This window comes from Lissotriton helveticus, chromosome 8 (assembly GCF_964261635.1).
Source record: "Lissotriton helveticus chromosome 8, aLisHel1.1, whole genome shotgun sequence".
In the NCBI taxonomy this organism is placed as follows: domain Eukaryota; kingdom Metazoa; phylum Chordata; class Amphibia; order Caudata; family Salamandridae; genus Lissotriton; species Lissotriton helveticus.
Window position 1 is genome coordinate 484,177,171 of NC_136069.1, and position 21,093 is coordinate 484,198,263.

General features: G+C 48.6%; 1 protein-coding gene across 9 annotated transcripts in view; it reads left to right on the forward strand.

Annotated features, from left to right (window-relative positions):
- ELF1 (E74 like ETS transcription factor 1) overlaps nucleotides 1-21,093 on the forward strand; it is a 526,009-nt gene that overhangs the window by 442,941 nt on the left and 61,975 nt on the right. For 8 of the 9 annotated variants that reach the window (XM_078657401.1, XM_078657393.1, XM_078657397.1 and 5 more), the window contains one exon: nucleotides 12,941-13,048. In XM_078657401.1, the coding sequence (XP_078513527.1) occupies nucleotides 12,941-13,048 (108 nt within the window). Of the gene's footprint in view, nucleotides 1-9,192; nucleotides 9,328-12,940; nucleotides 13,049-21,093 lie in introns of those variants that run through there. The other variant, XM_078657402.1, reaches the window with a different exon arrangement.

A 21,093-nucleotide genomic window follows, 5' to 3' on the forward strand; every position in this document is an offset into this window, starting at 1 on the left:
GCTTTGTCTGTCCTGACTCAAACCATCGGCCCCAAGCAACGACCCTGTGCCTATTTCTCTGCTACTCTTGACCCCGTAGCGAGAGCCTTGCCTGCCTGCCTTCGAGCCGTAGCTGCCGCTGCTGTCTCTATCCGACAAAGTGAGGGGATCGTGCTCTCGAATTCCCTCACGGTATTAGTGCCCCATGCTGTTGACACCCTCCTGAACCAGACTAAGATGCAACACCTGACTAGCGCACGACTGACTGGATACGAACTGACTCTGCTTGCACCCCACATCACGCTGAAAAGATGCACCACGCTGAACCCAGCCACCTTGTTGCCTCTGCCCGAAAATGACCCAAATGTCCCCCCTATACATGACTGTGTGACCCTCACGGACGAACAGACTATGAGTAGAGTTGACCTCCGAGACACTGCCTTCCCAAACCCTGACGGAGAGCTATGGGTAGACGGCTCTTGCATTAAACTCCCCGACGGCACCACCTAATCTGCCTATGCAGTTACCACAGCCCGAACTGTAGTTGAAACCGCCCGCATCACGCAACGATCCGCACAGGCGGCAGAACTGATTGCCCTCAAACGAGCATGTATCCTAGCAAAGGGGACGACAGTAAACATTTACACGGACAGCCAGCATGCCTTCGGGGTGGTTCATCATTTTGGGCTCTTATGGAAGGAGAGGGGATTTCTGACATCTCATGGCACGCCCATCCTGAACGGAGATCTAGTCTCCGCTCTGACTGAAGCGGTTCTCCTCCCCAAACGACTTGCCTTAATCAAATGCCAAGCACACAAAAGGGTGACAGACATCATTGGACAGTGAAATGCACTGGCCGACATCACTGCCCGAACCACAGCTGAGAATAGGACGACGACTCACATGTACGTGACTAGGTCACAAGCAGAAAAATGGACGTACGCTAGGGAAACTATTAGGGACATCCAAATGGCCAGCTCACAACACGAACTGACTGAATGGGCATGGGTGGGATTAAAAGACGATGAAGGCTGCTGGCGGACAAAAGACACGAACAAATGGTTGCTACCCAACTCGTATCTGATCCCCATACTGACTATGGCTCATTCCCCTGCACACATAGGATCTGCCCCAATGACCGAACTTGTCTCCCGAGTTTGGCATAACGATAGAATTGCAGACTCAGCCAAACGATTAGTCCAGCAATGTCTAGTCTGCCTGCAACACAACCCTGGGAAAGGAACTGTCGTACCCCGGGGAGGGTTTGGGGTCCCCAACCATCCATTTGAAGTCCTACAGATGGACTATATCCAGTTAGAGAGATGCCAAGGACTGAAGTATGTACTTGTTGTTGTATGCAGCGGCGTCACTAGGGGGGTGCGGGGGGTGCGGACCGCACCGGGTGACACCACTGTCATGGGGTGACACCAATGCTGTGCAAGCACACCTGCTTTTCAAGCACCAAAGACTGCAGTGTGCACGCACGCCACGGCCACGCACGCACCACCTAGCTTAGGGGTGATGGTGCGATGCGTAGTGGCAGCATACCTAGTAGTTTGTGGGTCCCAGGGCCGTCAATCTTATAGCACTACCAATGACGGCCCTGGACCAGCCCCCGCGCTGTGCTTCTCTGACGTGCGCCACCTCCACGCGATTAGTTTGAGAGAGGCAGTGCTGGAGAGAGGAGACAGTCTCGGGGTCGGGGGGAGTGCTGCTGCTGGGCGATTTGCACTACAGAGCCCCTAGGGTAGGGCCCCAGCCACCACCACAGTCGAGTCGAAAGAAAAGGAGAGCTATGTCCGTGTAAGTGTTTTTGCTAAACTTAAGTTTTCGGCAAAGCTGTTGTCAAGCCCCCACCAGCTGGTGACGTGACATTCAAAAACTAATGAAAAGACGTTAATATGTCACCGTGTTGCTAGATTTGGAAAATAAAAGGAGGACTTCAGAAGAGGGGGGGAAACGAGTTTTATTTCTGTGTTACTAAATGGAGGAACTAAACAACGTGAAAGATTGTGGTTACAGCCCCAGCTCGGTACTCAGCCTCCATCGTGTCAATTTAAGAATATTTGTCTTTGGTGGTTGACAGGTGCGTATTTCTCCGGTGGCACTGACGCTCGTCTCAGAAACTGTATTGATGACTTGTTTCAGGGCTAAGTAACGGGCGTTTTATAGATTCAGGCAGTGCTATAAACGAAAATAACTGTTTCAGGGGCGTCACTTCAAATGTCCTGGCCTCCTCACCTCTTACAGTCTTGACCCTTATTGCAGTATTCCATAGCACGTGCAGCTCCTATCTGCAGTTTCTCCCAGCCTACTTTTTTAGAATAATAATATGTACAAATCTAGAACTATTTCACCCTCTGTGTAGCTCCTGGTGTGCTGCTAGGGAAAATCGGCGCTACACCACTGAATTGATTCTTCTGCATCATCATGGCTCACCACACCTCCAACCCACCCTGTTCAGGAAACCCATGACACATACTCACTGTTTCTCTCACTGCGCACTACACCTGTAACTATAGTGGTGTCACATTATTACAGTCCGATTGCCAGGGCACGTGTTGCGCTCTTTCTTATTACACAATTTCACTATACTGATCCACTAATCCTTTTTGGGTTCGTGTGCTACTCGCTGAAAAGCGCTCTGTCGCCTCGTCTGGGTCAGTAAGCGCTATATAAATGCAATTACAGTACAATACAATACAAATAGGCTCAGTCTTAGTACGGATGCTTCAGCACACCTTTCTTGTGTGGTCACATACCTTACAATACCTCGCAGCGCCTCCATTGACTATGCAGATGGGACACTCTATAAAACTTTACTCAGACACAGTTTGTTAAAGCCAGCAGTCTATTACAGTGTATTAAAAAATAAAAAAGGTTTCCCAACATATATGCCTTCTGCCTCTCAATCAGAGTAGGGTTGAGTCAAGTTCAAAATTTATTTCAACCTTTGCAAGGGTCTGTGGAAAACGTTGTGAAGCTGGCTAGCTTTTCCAATTCACGTTTGCAGACAAATTGCAGCTTTTTGGACACTTTATTTGCATTTGTGTCAGACTAACACAATGATTGTGCATAATATATACTTTGCAAGACACTCTTAGAGGGTCATGTAGACCTGAGGAAGGTTTACAGGCCACTGGTGCTGTACAAAACTCAACTCATCCTGACATATTTTGGTTTCTTGCCCCTCTGGCTCGACATGTAGGATTACGTTGCATCCAGTGACATAACTGACGTTCTTTCACCTCTATGTCATGGTCAACTGCTCAACAATTCTTTTTTGTTTTATAGGACCAAATCGCAAAAGTTGGAGTTTGCTTCTGAGAAACGAAAGACAAATGTCCCTGGACAAGCCGGAAACTTTCTCCCACACACCCCGTGTTTTCTTTTTCCTGCCTGGGTCAGTCAAGCCTTGCAAATCCTATGCAGACAACTGATCATAGGAATGCCTGCCCTAAAGGTCCACACACTGCTGCCTGTGGAGTTCATGGGCAATCAGTAAACAGTGCTTAATTTGAGCCGGTGGTTGCTGGTGTAGGACACTGCACTCTTTTTTGGGGGACTGGCACTTATTTTTCCTCATGTGGCATTTCCTGAGAGCAAGAAAGGGAAAATACACTGGCACAATAATTCCTCAAGTGGGGGGGGGGGGCTTACTGCGGCATTGTATGTATTTACTGCCACTCGGATGTCGGATCCGTGGGAGAGTCTCCTTGGAAACAGGGCTGCTCGTCGAGACGGGATGGACAGACGAATTACCTTTTGTACGGACCGGCCCTGGTGCTCGGCATACCTTTCTCATTGGCCCTGAGCTGTCTTCACAATGCTCAAGCGGTATTTTTCCGTTTTGTGACTTCGCTCGTGACCATATTTGCCAATATTTAGCCAAAACCACAGTTGCAATAATCCCTCCGCAGACAGCCGAGCACCTGCTGCTTTCTAGGTAACCACTGTTACCACCTTAAACCTGATCTTCCAAGATGTTGTTACATATATATATATCACATTAGCTAGAATTTGTGTATTTATCCATTTCTCTACACCTTGAATGAACAATGTAAAAGACAACTCTGGTCGATTCACAGAAGCGTTCCGGGAAGTAGAAGAACAGGGCACTCTTTTATGATCTTTTACAGGTCTTTGGGCAGTGCTTAATTTGAGCCGGTGGTTACTAGGTGGGGCCACCGGAGGAGGTCCATGCGGTAAGTCGTGAGGGGGTGACACCATGAGTTACCCGCACCGGGTGACACCAACCCTAGTGACGCCACTGGTTGTATGCGCTTTTAGCAAATGGGTGGAAGCCTACCCGACGCGTGACAACACTGCCATTGCCACTGCAAAAGTACTACTGAAAGAGTTCTTCCCTCGCTACGGCCTTTGTCGTATTTTATGGAGTGACAATGGCCCCCATTTCGTAGCCGAGGTTATCCAGCTTATCCTGAAGGGGCTGGGGGTACGACAGAAATTCCACGCAGTTTTTCACCCCCAATCTGCTGGACTGGTCGAGCGACACAACGCCACATTGAAACTAAAACTGGCAAAAATAGTGGCTACCACAGGACTAAAATGGCCAGACGCTCTTCCCCTGGCATTGCTGTCAAGGCGTTCCACCCCCAACAAACACCACTTGACCCCTTACTAGGTCGTTTTTGGCCGACCCATGAGTATCTGGTCTGCACCCAAACCGACATCTATTCACGACGTCCCGGACGTCCTAATGTCTGACTATCTGTATAACCTAACTAAAACGCTGTCTGTTATTCATCATCAGGTGCTGCAGGCCATCCCCGATGCTTCCAGGGGCCCCAGACATACCATCCAGCCTGGAGATTTCGTCCTAATTCGGAACTTCCAGCGGGAGAAGAGTCTGGAACCCCGCTGGACGGGCGCCCTGGCAAGTTTTGATCACCACCCGAACAGCTCTTCGAGTGGAGGGAAGCGCAATTGGCTGCACGCACACCACTGCAAGAAGATCTCGTCGAATCTGACAACAACCGAAGGCGTGACCACGCAAGAAGAGCTCCTGAACAAAGATTGACCACCCCTGAGCTGCTACCCGGAAACAGACGCGCTTGAACTGGCAACATATCCCGACCCCACTGTGCCGTCCAGAGAAGGGTACAACCTGCGACGGAAGGAGGGAGCTTCGGCTAAATAGACCATTGACTAAGTTTATATTCTCAGAGCGGTGGCCTAACGCTACTAAGGTCGCTAGGAGAGAAGCCAAACGAAGTTTGTGGTTCTGCCCACTACCGAGCCCCCTTGAAGATGATGGAAGCGCCCGATACGAAGATGATGGAAGCACCCGACTTGAAGATGGTGGAAGCGACTGGATATCCAAGGACCCACTACAGAAACCCAAAGACTGACAAAATGCACAGTTCAAAGACTATTGCCTTCTTTGTTACCCTTCTCTTCTGCCTCCTCCTCATGACCACCCTCTGGATCTTGGAAGAAAGCTCACCAGCACATGAGACACTTCTAGCCACTATACTACCTGTCACCGTGAAGGAACACCACCTGATCTCTCTCTCACCTCAACTCCGAGAAAGACGTAAGGAGTACTGGAATAACTCCTTCGTACAACTTTTGCACCAGCACAACCTTGCCGCCAATGCCACCAACTGCTGGATCTGCGGGTTGCTTCCGCATGCCACTGGACATTCCATCCCTTTCATCCCCTCACCATTCTCTGTTCATGGCTCCTGCCTCGCCTGGTTGATTCTCCTGCAAGAGAGCTACAGAGATAAGACAATCTCCAACGAAACCATGTCACACTTTTATCAAGGGGTCTGGCTGAACAAAACAAAAAAAGCGGCTGCACCCTTTTGCCCACTGACGTCCAACACCTCTGTTCACTTGGACATCCCAGCCAAAGAACGTGTCGAAATGCAGGTGTTCAACAATCCGGCCAGACCTACCTTCTCCTACCTCCGGAAACAACAGCAGCCACCCTGACTGTGGCCCTATCTGTTGTCAATGTCTCGGGCCTTGTATGCATCGAAGGCCTCGGGACACAATTTGTAGGTCACAGTGCCTGCAACATCACCAGAACCTTGGACACTACTGACCCACCCTCTTTTGTCACTTCTCCAAACATGTACTTTGTCTGCGGTACGAAAGCCTACACCTGGCTCCCAAAAGGCTGGGGAGGTACCTGCTACATTGCCTTCATCCTTCCTCCGACCTATGTGGCATCTGCAAACCACCACCGACAAAAACGAGAGAGAGACATTGAACAAGCCGACTCTGCCGGAGCACAGTTCCTGGACGCAATGAAGGGACTTTTCCACTCTGGGGTCCAATGGCAAATAGCCGTGCCATCCGACACTTGACCCAGGCAGTTGAAACAACCATGAACATTACAGCTGGCATCCTCACAAACAACACGGCCGAGCTTCAAGCGGTCCGCTTGGTGGCCCTTCAGAACCGCCTTGTTCTAGATGTGGTTCTAGCAGATCGTGGAGGGGCATGCCGCATCATTGGGTCTAGCTGCTGCACCTATATACCGGACAATTCACCCTCAGTGTACAAAGCCATCGAACATCTCCACAGACTTTCCTCAGAAGTCCACCAGGAACAAGAAGAATGGTCGCTTGGCGGATGGTTCTGGAGTACTGTAAAGAACTGGGGGTGGAGGTTGTTTACAATTATACTGATACCCATAGTTGTGTTATGTGGGTTCTGCCTAGGAATTCAATGCCTGCCGCCTTTGTGCTCACTATGTGCAAACTGTATCTGCCCAAAGACTCTGGACTTTGACAAGGAACGCATGAGAGCATTGTACGACGTCGAGGTTAAGGATTTAATGAAGATCGATATCGACTAGACAAAATGGCTAGATATGTTGAAAAGGGAGGACTGTTTAAATCTGGTTTGCGATGTCAACATTATCGGCGCCATCTTGTCCCCTTTCAGACTCTCGCACACTTACAGCAGCAGCCATTTTTTTGAAAACCATGGTCTCTCTGCCCACTGCCAATAGCCAGCGCATCTCTCCCTCTCACCCCCCGGCCTCGCAAGCATCCCCGCGCCCCGACAGCCCCCGGTCTCTCCTGCTTGGGCCATAAACGCACCTCCAGCGCGACCCTGCCTCCGAGCCACATCCCGTGCTGAACCCCCTCACTCTTTCATCTAATTCATAGAACAGGCCCTTTTGATAACCTCTTCCTCCCTGCCGATTGTCCGGCCTGATCCCAGGCCATCACCTAGCCCAACAGATGCAGTTTATTGCCCCCTACAGTAGGACCTCACCTCACATCAAAGGAGCGGGGATTAATCAATGCCTTCACACCCTTAAATCCGACCGATCGCCCGCATTCCTGTTCCCAGCGGAATGTCCAGCTGCGCGATAGCCATCATGCTGAGATTTGGGTGGGGACCCCTACTGTAGATATGTGTGAGAACGGGCCTGAACCGGGGATTCCAAAGATGCCTTTTTTTCGTACTTCAAAGCAATACCACGGATGTCATAAATGTAATAAAGCCATAAACTTGTGTATAAGAGGCCCACCTCAGAGATGCGGTTAGAGCACCTCGAGAAGATACCCTGTTGTCTGATTTGACGTGTTCTGCTCCGTCGGAATACACTCCTGTTTCCCACCTTCCAGTCTCCAGCGCCTGCCTCTTCATTTGGTAACCTTGAGTTGGGTGAGAGGCGGCTATCGCCGGGCAAACCTTGAAAGGGGGTAATCGATCTGACCTGCTTGCCCTTTTTCCACAGTAGTTCTTACCCATGACATGGAAACACTTCCCAGATTGGATCAAAACAAAGACAAAACACTTGCAACCACACACCCTAACCAGTGTAATGTGCTACCATTGTAGGCAAGTGCTTCAGAGCCCCACATAGAGATAGTAAGCCCTATGCAAATGTCGCATTACAATACAATAACACCTCAGGCCAATTCTGGCAAGTAGCAAACAGCACTGTGCATGCAATTTTTTTCAACCCGTAATGGCAGTGTCTAAAGCAAACTATAAATCCTTCACTGCACCATGCCGTTGGCTGAAAAGCCAGGAACAGTGGATGCATTATATGAAGGGTCAGTTGAATTATGCTGCAGTGGAGAAGTAAATTATCCAACAGGGTAAACAAAATCACGCAGCTAGGAAAGGAAAGTTATGCGCCATAATGTGACACAATCTGTAGCAACATTATTTCTTTATTTCGACATTTTAGCAACTATTGCAAAAAAAACTAACACCGTATAGAATGACGTGTAGAACTTTCTTTAATAAATGTTGATCCGTTTGAGGTAGAAACATTTTTTGGGGGGTGAAATCTTCAAATTATTATGGAGATGGCGCATTATATGGCAATTGAGAAAATCCATGATTATACAGAACACATTGCTGCCGCATACATACATACATATTCCCAGTGTCAGACTTTTGAAATGCAAAAGTAAATTTAGCTCCTGACTGTGGCTTTTAATCGTGTAAACATTCAGAGTGGACCAGAGAGAGGGCAGCCATAGCCCTTCTTCAAATACAGATGAAAGCATCTCACTAATAATGGGATAACATTAAGTGTCTTTGGGAAAACAAATGGGCCTGTTAAAAAAGATATTCCCCAGAACAATGCGAGCAGCAGCCAACGTGTTTGAAGAGACCATGAGAAAAGAAAAATATTGTGCTGGCAGCTTTCTTCCGGAGCTCATCCCGAGCCTAGATTCTGGTGCGATTTAGACGGAACGCCTGAAACGAGCTTTGTCTGGAATTAGTGCATTAAATAGGTTCTGCCGCAAGAGTGCCGCCGGTGACTGCGACGTTCCAAAATAATATTTTACTGCACAACTCCTTCATCACAATGAATAATCATTAGTCTCAATTTTGAAAGACGACTGTAATGTAATTATATAGCGCCTACTACCCCTGACGACACGTTGAATGTCCATGTGCTGACATTTTTACAGCACCGTTTCAAACGGGCTCCTGGCCAGAGAGGCAGTAAACCAGGTTCCACAAGCTCCGAGAGTTTCAGCCCGTGATCAACAGGTGTTTGTGACAGGCCCAGAATACATCCACTAAATGACGCTTTGGGGATGTGAGGTGGTGGTGTCCCTCCCAGGAAGCATGCCCGGGGGCCTGGCAGACACGTGGGTCGGACTTCTCTCCAGGAAGTGCAGCAAAACATTGTGCCAGAGGGGATCTGGGCTGCAGGGACACGGGCCCAGCGCCGCCCCTCCCCCTCCCGCTGCTGGCTCCAGGAAGCAGCTGCACACACACATATCCGGGTTTCTCCACTTTGGAAGTATACTGGTCTGGCTGCAAAGTGTTTGGGAAACATGGCGACGGCGCTGCAAGGGAGGCACAACCAGCTGGATCTGTTGATCCGGGCAGGTAAGGGCTGCAGTGTGCCCGGGCAGAGGGGAGGGCGCCTGCCCCGTGCGCGTGCAGCGAGAGTGCGTGGAGCGAGCTGCATGCTGGGGTGGCTGCTGCCCCCGCCCCTCTCAAAACAAGTGCATGCCACACGGGGTCGAGGCACCGCCGATAAGGGGGCACTGGGAAGGAAGGGCGACAGCTTGGCCGCCACGGGGCACTGTCATTCTGGTGTAAAAACAGCAATGCCATGTGTCCTGAAAACTACCGGAACTAACTCGCGCACCTCCGCGCGCGCCCCTGCTTCCGGGAATATGTACAACAGGCTCGGTATTGTCACTGAGTAGACAAAAGCTTGCACTTCTGAGTTGCGACGGTCTGTGCATTGCAACAAGTAGAAGGTGCCTCAGTGCTTGCTTTGGAACTAGCCTCGTATCGAGGATTTACTGTCGGATCAGCGCAAGCAGTGTAGTTCCGCTACTTGCGGATCCTTCGGATGAGGCAGGCATCGACACCGAGTCGTAAATAGCCAGTGCTGTCACGCCCCTGCCCTCCCCACCGGCCCCATAAAAGGCAGCGGATACATGAAACCGGTGACGCGCAGCGGGACCACTGCGACTCCAACCGGGACCCGCTGAGCACCATTGCGTCATGCTCAGTGCTTGACATAGGAATATTAAAGTGTAGGTACTCAGTATCTCAGAGTACCTGTTTGCTTCTGAGCAGTGCAGGTACTCTCGTGCTAAAAGCATTGCATCACTGCAAAGAAGTGCATGTTCTTTTCCCCTTCGATTTAAAGAAGTGCAGGTACTCGGTACCTGTAATTATCTGTCCATTTAAGCACTGGATGGTGAACAGTGCTCTACTCCCAGCAAGTTTCTTGTGAATCTAAACGTATTTTACTTCTTTCCCGGAGAAGCACAATAGAGTAATCTGATTTCATATAAGGTGTTAACTGTGCTCCCTAAATGTCTTTATTTGACAGTTTCCAGAGCGCATGTGCAAGTGGGGTATTATGTGAAACTAAGAAACCAGAGATCACTCCTGGCTTCCCCTCCTGACCAAATGATTTATTTAGGACAATTACTTTATCAAGCCCCCTTTTTCTTCCTCGTCTCATCTGAGAGCACATTGAAGTACGCGGTACAAAAACCTTTCTTGCGTTTGGTTTAATAGACTGACGGTGCTTCAAAGGGAACAACAACCTAGGTACCCGATTAGGGGTCTTGATTAAATAATTACATCGTCATAACACAGGTGTGCGCATGAATGTATTTAATGTTTTGATACTGTCACTTCTAATAAATGCTATTCACAGCACGGATATCTAAGGTACTAATGTGACTAGCTTCCGCATTATAAAAAACATATTTGTATTTTGAAAGGTCTTTTATCATATTGTCACGTGAGATTTGTTGCATGGTTTACACAGTAGATAGCTTGATGGTTCAATTACTGTGTTGAAGTTCAGGACGGGCAGCGCTACTAACCTGTCATCCATTCATAGTGAGCGCTGAATGCCAATGGCCTGTACCATTTTGAGCATACATACCCATAGTTGCCAAGGTTTCAGATTGCTCTGAGTGACATTTTCATAATTACAGTGTAATTTTGAGTGACATTTCAACAACTAAGAGTGATACTTTTCTCATGAACAAAATCAAGCAATGAAGACGAGGTAAACATTTAAATATCACAAATTGCACCCATTTGAGCAACGAGAAACTTTAAGTAGATCTTAAAAGTGCTGCAAAGTGCCAGAAATGGAAGGGCACTTACCCAGTAGCCTTGTAACCTGATCGTCCAGTGAAATACGTGTTATCATGAGGGCTGCCCAGACCTCTGAGGCTGTAACCTACCCCAGCCTCCCCATAATTTACACAACCCCGGAGCTGAGGATTGAAGCACCAGTGCTAGTAATGACACTTAACTGTGCTCTGGCAGCAGTCCGGGTCAGGCCCACGAATCGGCAGACTTGAGAGTCACATACCTTGCTCCATTCACTGGCCACCCTGTGGGCCCACATACACTGGTATTGTATTATGAGACCTGTAAGAAGCTTTAAACCGAGACCCCAGATCCTAGAAGTCCCTAGACAGCAAATACACGAGGACATTTTCAGTTTAGGGACACTCTCCAAGCCAATGTCTGTGGTTATAATGTCTGCATTCATGAAAGTAAGGGCATTTTCCTCTCAAATGGACAAGGACACAAAATGTTATAATCTGAAGGTCTAGTCCAGTGACGCTGTATTGGTGATTGCTTTATAACCCATAAAAACTGACTGTACTTTTGCTATGAGCTGGATGATAACTATGCCATGCTGACCTGATTCCTTCTAGGAGGAGTATACGTTAATGTAGAGAGGGGTGCAGTACCTGACCACATGATGTCCAGAAGCCTTACTAATGCAGCTTTCGTTCATTCCCTAAAAACAAGAGTACCAATGAAGCATAAGACTCAAGCCTATGTAATTTGTCTCCTTTTCTGAAAATCTTTATTCTTAATTTGGGTTTAGAGTAGGGGACTTTTCCCCAATTCTCCCTGCAGGCCTTGAGTTCTCCGAGTTCTGTGTTCATCAGCTTCTGCAGCTACCACAAGACTGCTGGGAGTCGTCATTTGTGGTTTGAGTCTTTCTCAGAATCATAATTGAACCTTTTTAACTGCAACATTTTTCCAGGAACAATCAACCGTTTTTAATTCTATTTACATTCTAACTCTTGTCGAGCGTCCACTGGCATGTCTTCCTGCTTTGCAGAATGTAATTTATTGTTTGCATTACGCAACATCTTCCTTTGTTGGCACTAAACGTATTGTATAGATTTTTCTTTGTTGTTTTTTAATTGATTGATTGATTAGTGAAATCTATATTTCATAGAAGTTCTCTAAATGTGTATTTTTTGCAATTGAGCTCTTTTGCATGATCTAGTGAATCACATGAATGCCTACCAGAAAACTGATTGTAACTCACTCGCGTAGTCTCATTTTGCTTATGTCATTTGGTTCCATGGAATAAGAGGTTTGAATCCCAGGACAGTGCTATCTACCTTTCGATAACATTATTATCATTGTGTTGGGTGGCCAGTGGCCCCTATTAGTAAAGCGCTCGCAGCAATTCAGCTCGTGGAGTATAGCATAAAAATATACTTTTTCTGTTAATTATTATTTTGGAGCACAACAGTAAGTACCTTCTACCCCAGTCACTGTCAAGCCACCAAATGATGTTGACTGTTTCATCCAGCATTTCACTTTATAGTATTACCATTGGGCACCCATTCCAGTTTTTAGTATTGCATGCTGTTTTTAGGGCACAATGACTTTGTGTACTTGCCAAAGAAGTGATCTTTTCTTTGATTTTGAAAATTTGGAGCTAAAGAAATGAAGTGAAGAATTTTAAACTAAAAGGCCAAAGAATTTAGACTTCAAAATTCAAGAATAGTGAACTGAATTTCTCCATGCTCAGAAGCCAAATCTCAGCGGTGTCAGCCTAGAAGCTTTACTGAAACACTATAATCCAGAGAGCACTCATTAAGACACCAGGGTTATGTGGTTTAGTAGAAAAAGTTATTTGAATTCAATGCGTTTGTCCAGATGATTAACTATTATTGTTTCTTGTATTTTTTCTTGTTTTCAGTTGAGGCCTCTTGTCAAAATGGAGATGAATCATTGGAAACTATTGAAGCTGCAGAGGCACTTCTCAACATGGACTCCCCTGGGCCGCTGCTAGATGAAAAGAGGATATGTAAGTGTGAACTTGTTGGCACACGAACGTACCCTGCATGGTAAAGAGGCATGTACCCATGCCATGAGTGTACAATTGCTTGTGAAATTGGTGTCTTGACTTTGTTTGGCCATGGCCTCATGCTGATCTAGCTTGTGCACTTGGGACTAGGCATGTCCCTGGCAATGTAAGATCTTAAACCTATTCTGTGGCCTGCAGGGGAGCAAAAAGCATGCTGTTGTAGTAGGCATAAGTCTTTCCCAGGGGTAAGTCAAATAAACTAATGATGGCAGCGTGCCAAGTTTTTGTCAATTAGATGTTTTTCTGTGTCGGGGAAGTCCGCTATTATGTGAACCCCCCAGCTCCTTGCACTGACATTCTGCGTGTGTGTGCCGTACATGTTCGTGGTGAGAGTTTGTGGCACTGAATTGAAGGAGGATGGAGACATGAATTCCTTTGGAAATTCAATGAGGACCTTTTTTAGGTCTCGCCTGTCGATGCGCATGCGCATCGAGCTTGCGAGCCTATTGCGGCTTAAACAACTTTTAACTAAGAGGCAAGGAATCGTGGCGATTCCTTGCAGTGCCCGTGACTTTTAAGCTCAATGCGCATGTGCATTGAGCTTAAAAGCGCGTGCACAGCCGCAATCGCCATCTGTTCCTCTCTCCCGCATTGCTCCGACACCTTTTGAAGTGAAGCTTAGCTTCACTTCAAAGGCCCGGCTTCTTAACACCCACATGCCGCTCTCCCCGCTCCGCCCCCTCCCCTGCCCGCCGTGTGCATTTCTCCTCCACCCCCTCCCCACAGCAATGCCCTCCGTCTTGTTGTGTTTAAAGGCCTATATGATTAAGGCACACTGGCTTGTTTTTTATCCCATTTTCATGTTCTAAAACGTTGCTTGTTTTACAAAGGGGGCTCACACCTTGCACAAAGAGCACATCCAGCACTTTTAATAAAGGACTCAGTCGGCACTTTTGTGCAAATTGTAGCATGCAAAGTCCGTGCGAGGGCTCACCTCTACACAACGTGTCCACCCAGCACCCTGCACAAAGCTCGCACCCATGGCGGTGCACGAAGGCCACAGCCACACTTTACGAGTGAAGCATGCTTGTAGTTTGCTGAAGGAGGCCTCCTGCACACTTTGTAGTGCGGAGTCTGGCACTTTTCACCACACCCGCTGCATCCCACTTGTGCCAGCTCCCCTGCCCTACCCCCTTGAAGGCTACCCCCCTCGCCAACAACCCCAAGGCCTCCCCGCCTTTCTTACCACAATTACCACCTCCTCAGACTACCACCCCCCCCCGCCCAATGTGTCCGTAGCCCCCGTAGTAATCGCGGCTCCCACGTCTTCCGTGCCCGACCCCCTGCCCCCAGGACAGCTTCCCTCACTGCGGCTTCAACGTCACTCACAACAACCCTGCCTAAAATGCAAACTATTACACAATAACTATCCGAGACCTCAGCAGCTAAAACCTCTAAAACTGTATTCCACCCGTGTTTTACATATGTTTGGAAGCTTCAGTACACGCTCTCCCCCCATAGACCCGGTCACCCCTGTCCGCCTCTCGAGCCCGGCATGCCACCTATCGCAACTCTTCTTTCACCCCTGTACCAAACCCAGAATCAACACCTCAGGAGCATCATATTTGCCCCCGCGTCCTGGGCAGGTGACGTCACTCTGAGCCCTCCCCCACCTTCCATCGCCCACTGTACCCGGACCACCTACCAAGGACTCCAGCAGTTCCCAGAGTCCTGTATGAGGATCGGATCCGACTCCCCCCATATTCCGGACCCCAGTTTACAACTCCTCCTTATGGACGCCACACCCACCAGTGCCAGGCACCGCAACCCAAAGCCTCCCCTTAAAAACTGTAAATCGACTCAGGCCTGTTGCCGAAATGCGCCCCTTGAGCCCCACAGCACCCCCCCCCTTATCTGCAGCCCCCTACGTGCTAGAAAATAGGAAAAACAACAGACCGATCACAGCACACTTCATATATCTGTTATATTCTATTTAGCACTGCTGTGTCATTGACTAGTTCCTCTTGCCTCTGTTCGAGTTTGCTTTGGCTTGTACGGAGTGTCATGCGGCTTCCCCCGTCCGCCGCCCCCGAGCCTTCACTCCACGGCCCCTCATTGGCAGACGAATCTGTTGTCTCCTGTCTCTACATTAGAGCATTACTGTGTATACTCAGACAGGGTTAAAGCTACTGGTGTAAAACTGGCTTTCACAGCGAGCTACCAGTTTGTATGTGATACAGTATCGCTTTGTGTACCACGTGTGCCTTTTCCCCATAATGCCTATCTGATTTGTTATGATATACTTTTTGTTGCATTTAACAAGGAGGGGTAGAATCATGGTTGCGCGCTAGCTCCGCCCTGACCTAACACTAACTAGGTATGTGAGCTCCTCATCGACTGAAAGCACTCCCTCCCGCCACCTAATGCTTTCACTTGCCAAGGGGAGTGTGTCCGTCAGCTGGGTCAGACACAACATTCTGAAGTTTTATCAAAAGAAAAATGATTTGCAGTTCACGTCTGGAAACATCTTCCTGCTACCACCTGCTACCACCTTTTGAAGCGCCCATTGTGTCCCATAAGTGCTATAAAAGTACACACTAAATCCTGATTCGCGTTACGGAACGCTGGTGTTAAATGCTTGTTTTAACAGCAGTCTGCGCCACTCCAAGGGCTCAGACATGCTGCAATGCTGAGCTCATTACATTCCCACCCCGTCCTTGCATAAATGTGGTAGCCGTCCGCTTCTGTTTGGTTCGGCATACCAGCGCGGCCCTTCCCCCAATGGCTTACCACATTCACCGCCTCCTCGCCCCCCTAATCACCTAACATAGACTCGGAGCGATCCCCCTCGTTGCATGAGAAATTGATTTAGATACGATGCTCACACCTTCCTTGGCCTCTCTACTGAGACTCCGTATAAGGTTGACAATTCCCTGCAAGTGTGGGCATGGTTTCATAGAAGGAGCAGCTCTTTACGGAAGAGGTCCTGCACCTTTGGAAGCGTCACTTTCGCGGCGCCCCTTTGATGTTCTCGTTCAAAGGTTCCCTGCGTGTTCATGACCCAGGCAAGCACTTTAAGGGCTATTAGGAGGCCAAATTAAAGAGAAAAACTTCCAGCGGCCTGCCTTGCACGTATTTTCCCTCAGGCGCACTCCTCCCACACCCCCGCTCCGCCCCCTCCCCTGCCTGCCGTGTCGCATTTCTTCAGTTCCCTCAGCCGCACTCCAGGCCCCTGCTGCTTTCACACCCTCTCCCCGCTCCGCCCCCTCCCCTGCCCGCCGTGTCGCATTTCTCCTCCCCCCTCCCCTGCCTTCCTCCCTCTGTCCTGCGATTTCTTTCACTCTTTGTTCTCATTCATTCTTTATAGTTTCTTTCATTCTAAATTACTCTCTTGCTCCAGTTCTCTTTTCTTTCATTGCCATATCGTGTTCCCTCTCTCATTCTCATTTCTTTTGCTCTCTCATATTCTGTATATTTTTCTTCCTCACATTATCCTCTCTCTCGCTGGTCCCTCTCATTCTCACTCTGTGCTTTAATTCAGAAATGCTTTACTTAAATAACCTGTTGGTTTACAAGTACTGCCAAATGCATTGCAGCATACTTTACTCGACTCGCTGTCTCGCCAATGGTGTCACGTGTTCACTACTGTCTTTTCAGCAGAAATGGTCCTCCTCCAAGAAAGATGCAGCTCTTCTGTTCTCATTGAGCTTAGTGAAGTCATTTATCTTGTTGGAGATTTGCCCGAAGTAGCAGTTAATTGTTTCCTTGTATCTGGTGAAGTACATTAGGTAGTTCTGTATGAATCTCGAGATGCATTGTTGACATATTCAGTCTTTTTTAGGTCTTGCCTGGCATCGAGCATGCGCTGTTGCTTGTGTTACATTTTGTTTTGCATCCACCACCACCGCATCCACCACCGCATCACCGCCACATCCACCACCACCACATCCACATCCACCACCACATCCACCACCACATCCACCACCACATCCACATCCACATCCACCACCACATCCACATCCACCACCACATCCACCACATCCACATCCACCACCACCACATCCACCACCACCACATCCACCACCACATCCACCATCACCACCACATCCACCACCACCGCATCCACCACATCCACCACATCCACCACCACGACATCCACATCCACCGCCACATCCACCACCACCACATTTACCGCCACATCCACCACATCCACCGCATCCACCACCACATCCACCACCACCACATCCACCGCATCCACCACCGCATCCACCACCGCATCCACCACCGCATCCACCACCGCATCCACCACCGCATCCACCACCGCATCCACCACCGCATCCACCACCACACCCACCACCACACCCACCACACCCACCACCACACCCACCACCACCACATCCACCACCACATCCACCACCACATCCACCACCACATCCACCACCACATCCACCACCACATCCACCACCACATCCACCACCACATCCACCACCACATCCACCACCACATCCACCACCACATCCACCACCACCGCATCCACCACCACCGCACCCACCACCACCACATCCACCACATCCACTGCCACATCCACCACATCCACTGCCACATCCACCACATCCACTGCCACATCCACCACATCCACTGCCACATCCACCACATCCACTCATCCACGCAACGCCACTCATCCACGCAACGCCACTCATCCACGCAACGCCACTCATCCACGCAACGCCACTCATCCACGCAACGCCACTCATCCATTTGCAAAACGAAAAAGGTTAAACTCTTCTATTGCGAGACCTATTGCATTTTCAATGCTTGTTTACAAAGGGCTACTAATCATTGCTCCTTGGTAGATGGAAGGGGTGAGATGTGGAACTTCTGCTGCGTGACCAGGGCATGTGTCATGATAGAATTCTACATTTAATGAGAATCAAAACAAGCACATTGCTCCTTAAGTATGTAAAAAAGGTTTATTTAAGGCATGACTACATCACTGTATTTTGTTCCTGCATATGTTAAACAACAACAACCTCCATTATTGTTGCTGTACATTTTGTGTGCATCAACTAATTGTAGACAACTTGTTTTTTTTCATTAGAGGATTCATTTTTGGGGACTGTAATCTGTTTGTCACTTTCAGTTTGGGGGGGGCGGGTCAGGAAACTCATCCCTGATGGAAGGGTGTGACCTGTGGGGCAAGGGAGAAAACGTGAGAAGGATGCATTCCACTTAGCACACAATAATACATAAATAAATCTTGCAACAGCTGTCATGAAGACCTTAGCGTTAAGACGTCAGATTCTGGACTGTTCTGCGTTATAATTAGATCTAGGTCACTGGAACCTAATGGAGAACTTTAAGGAAATGCCTCTTTTTGCATGATCACACCCCAAGTTTTGGATGATGCTGCTGTTTTTTGACTGAGAGTTTACAGAGTCCTACCAAACAGGCCACAGTTCCAGTGCTCTGACCCTTTAAAAGGTTTATGTATTATTGGCTCACCCACATTTGGCATAAGTTAACTTACTTAAAAGTCCCTAGTAAATTGTACCAAATGTACCCATGGCCCGTAAGTTAAAGTGTCCCCCATGGACTGCAGCACAGTGTGTGCCAAAGCAAAGCCTCCCAGTCCAACATTGCTGCCTGGCGGAGCAGTTTTTAAACTGCTAACTCAAGTTTGCCTTAAAGTAATGGCGCAACCTAAGCCTACCTTTTTAGGTCTCGCAGACCTGCGTTGCAGCGCGCATGCGCTACTCGTGTCTGCGAGACATATTGTGGGTGAGTATATTTCAGAAGGGGGCTTGACGCCCCACCCTAATTTTCATTGGGTAGCGTCACCGTTTATGGTTAACGGTGGCTTCCCATTGAAAGTGAGACTTCTGTGTTACCGCCCTTTGTCCTTTTGGGACGGCCCATCCGGACTGGGTCTCCTGCTTCACGGCTGTCGTGAAGCAATTTCTTATCTCAGAGGCGTGTTATGTAAACAAGCCTCTGAGATCCAGTCCTGATGTAAATGTAAATGTAGTGCATATATAGCGCACGTATCACCCCCGAAGGGGTCTCAAGGCGCTGTACACATACCGCTGTGGAACCCTTCCTGGCCTTTCCCTGTGAAGTGCCCACTCCTGGGCACCCTCAAGTTGAGGCCAGGCATCATAGCGCTGTTGAGGCCGTTGTGGAGATTAAGCAAGCTATTGGCCAGAGTTGCAGAGTGGGACCCATGATTAGAATAGACACCGAGGCGAGAATTCTCAGGTCCGGGGAAATTGAGCCCAAGACCCGCCGAGGCAGGAATTGAACCCTGGTCCGGGCCAGACCTCTGCATCAGGGTCTGCCGCTCTAATCATTGAGCCACACTTCTCCTCCCAAAAGAAGACCGGGCGCCGCACATTTATTTTTGCATCGCGCTTTCGCTTTCACTGAAAGTGAAAGCGTGTTGGAAATATAAACAGCACTATGGCGAGCGCTTGTCCATTCATCAGACTTTGTGTTGGCAGCGGTGTGAAGCTGTTTTATCCTAATCGAAACCCAGGAGAGTCGAATACTTCTGTCTTTCTCCTGTTGACCTTTCTGAAAGTAGTCACATTTATTTCACCCGGGGGGGGGGGGGGGGGGCAGGAGCTACAGGTTATCTCTTGAACCGGAAGGACTCATACCTGCTCTTAGATTGCCTGAACTCCGTGAATTAGAAACACTGCACCGCGCCTGCCTGCAGTTTCACAACAGCTCCTTCGCCGGTGGCCCAGGGGCCTGTGCACTCAGGGTTTGGGTGCTTCCTGTGGGATCCAGTCTTTTAGGCCCTTCCGTGGGAGCCGCCGGAAGAGGCTGGCACCGCTGGGAGATTAGAGGCACCGGGGTGTGCGAGGAAAGCAGCGCGTGCTGGCCCTCGGGTTGATTCCAGGCGCGCGAGTTAGCGCGTCAAAGCATCCTAGGGGCTTTTCAGCTCAGTGCGACTCTCCAAAACCATCAAGTTACCTCTCGGAGAGGCGCTGGGGGTCTGGGGCCATCCGGACTCCGTCCAAAACTCACAAAGAGGGAATCCGAGCGAGCGCCTTCGGGACTGTGCAATCACGACCGACCCGGGCGATCACCTTTCTCCACCTGAGCTGTTTGTTTTGGGTGGAGTTTGAAACGCCCCCTCTCGTAAAAATGTCTCTGAGAATCAGTGGCCAAGTCCTTCGGCACCTTCTTATGCACAGCAGGCTACAAAAAACTCTAGCAGGGTATTTATTTATTTATTTGTTTGGGAGTTTTATATAGCGCTAGCTAGACCCGGAGGTTTCAGAGCGCTTTAGGTGATCGTTTCACCATCTAGGGCTATCTATGAATGATGTCATATTAGGTTTCAAAACAAAAACAAGACATCATCAAACAAAATAACACTGGAGAATACCTATTGTTTGTAATTCTTAAAGATACTGGGCTTGGTTTTTCCTAAGCAAGATAGCCTACTTCACGTTAACCAACACACACTATTCGCTGTTATTTAGTGCTGCATACCGCACTTTATGCCACACCTGTAAGGAACAGATGTTATTTTACCACAGCCCATTTTATGCATCTTCAGTTTACCAACTTTGGGAGAATGGAAAATTGAGTGTGCTGGGCCAGGACAGGATTCAAGCTCCTGACTTCTAGAGCACTGCATTTGTCAGCTGCAAACATTCAACTCCCTGAGCCACCCTTCCATTACCATGAGAACTATAACAAATCTCTCCTAACCCTTCTCTTGGTTGTATGACATAACAATGCATGCATTTTACAATGCATGCTTTCACCACTCGTGTCTTTACCACGAATATTCCTTTCGCATGCATGCCTTTACAACACAAAGTAAGGATATCTAAGGTATGTGAAACCCATATATCTATCTATCTATCCATCGATCTCTCTCTCTCTCTCTCTCTCTATATATATATATATATATATATATATATATATATATATATATATCTATATTAATGTTGTGAAAGCGCAAAAGCCACTGTGAGGGGCCAGGGAGAGAAAGTCCTGGGCTGGAATTCTCCTGATGATGCGAAGGATGG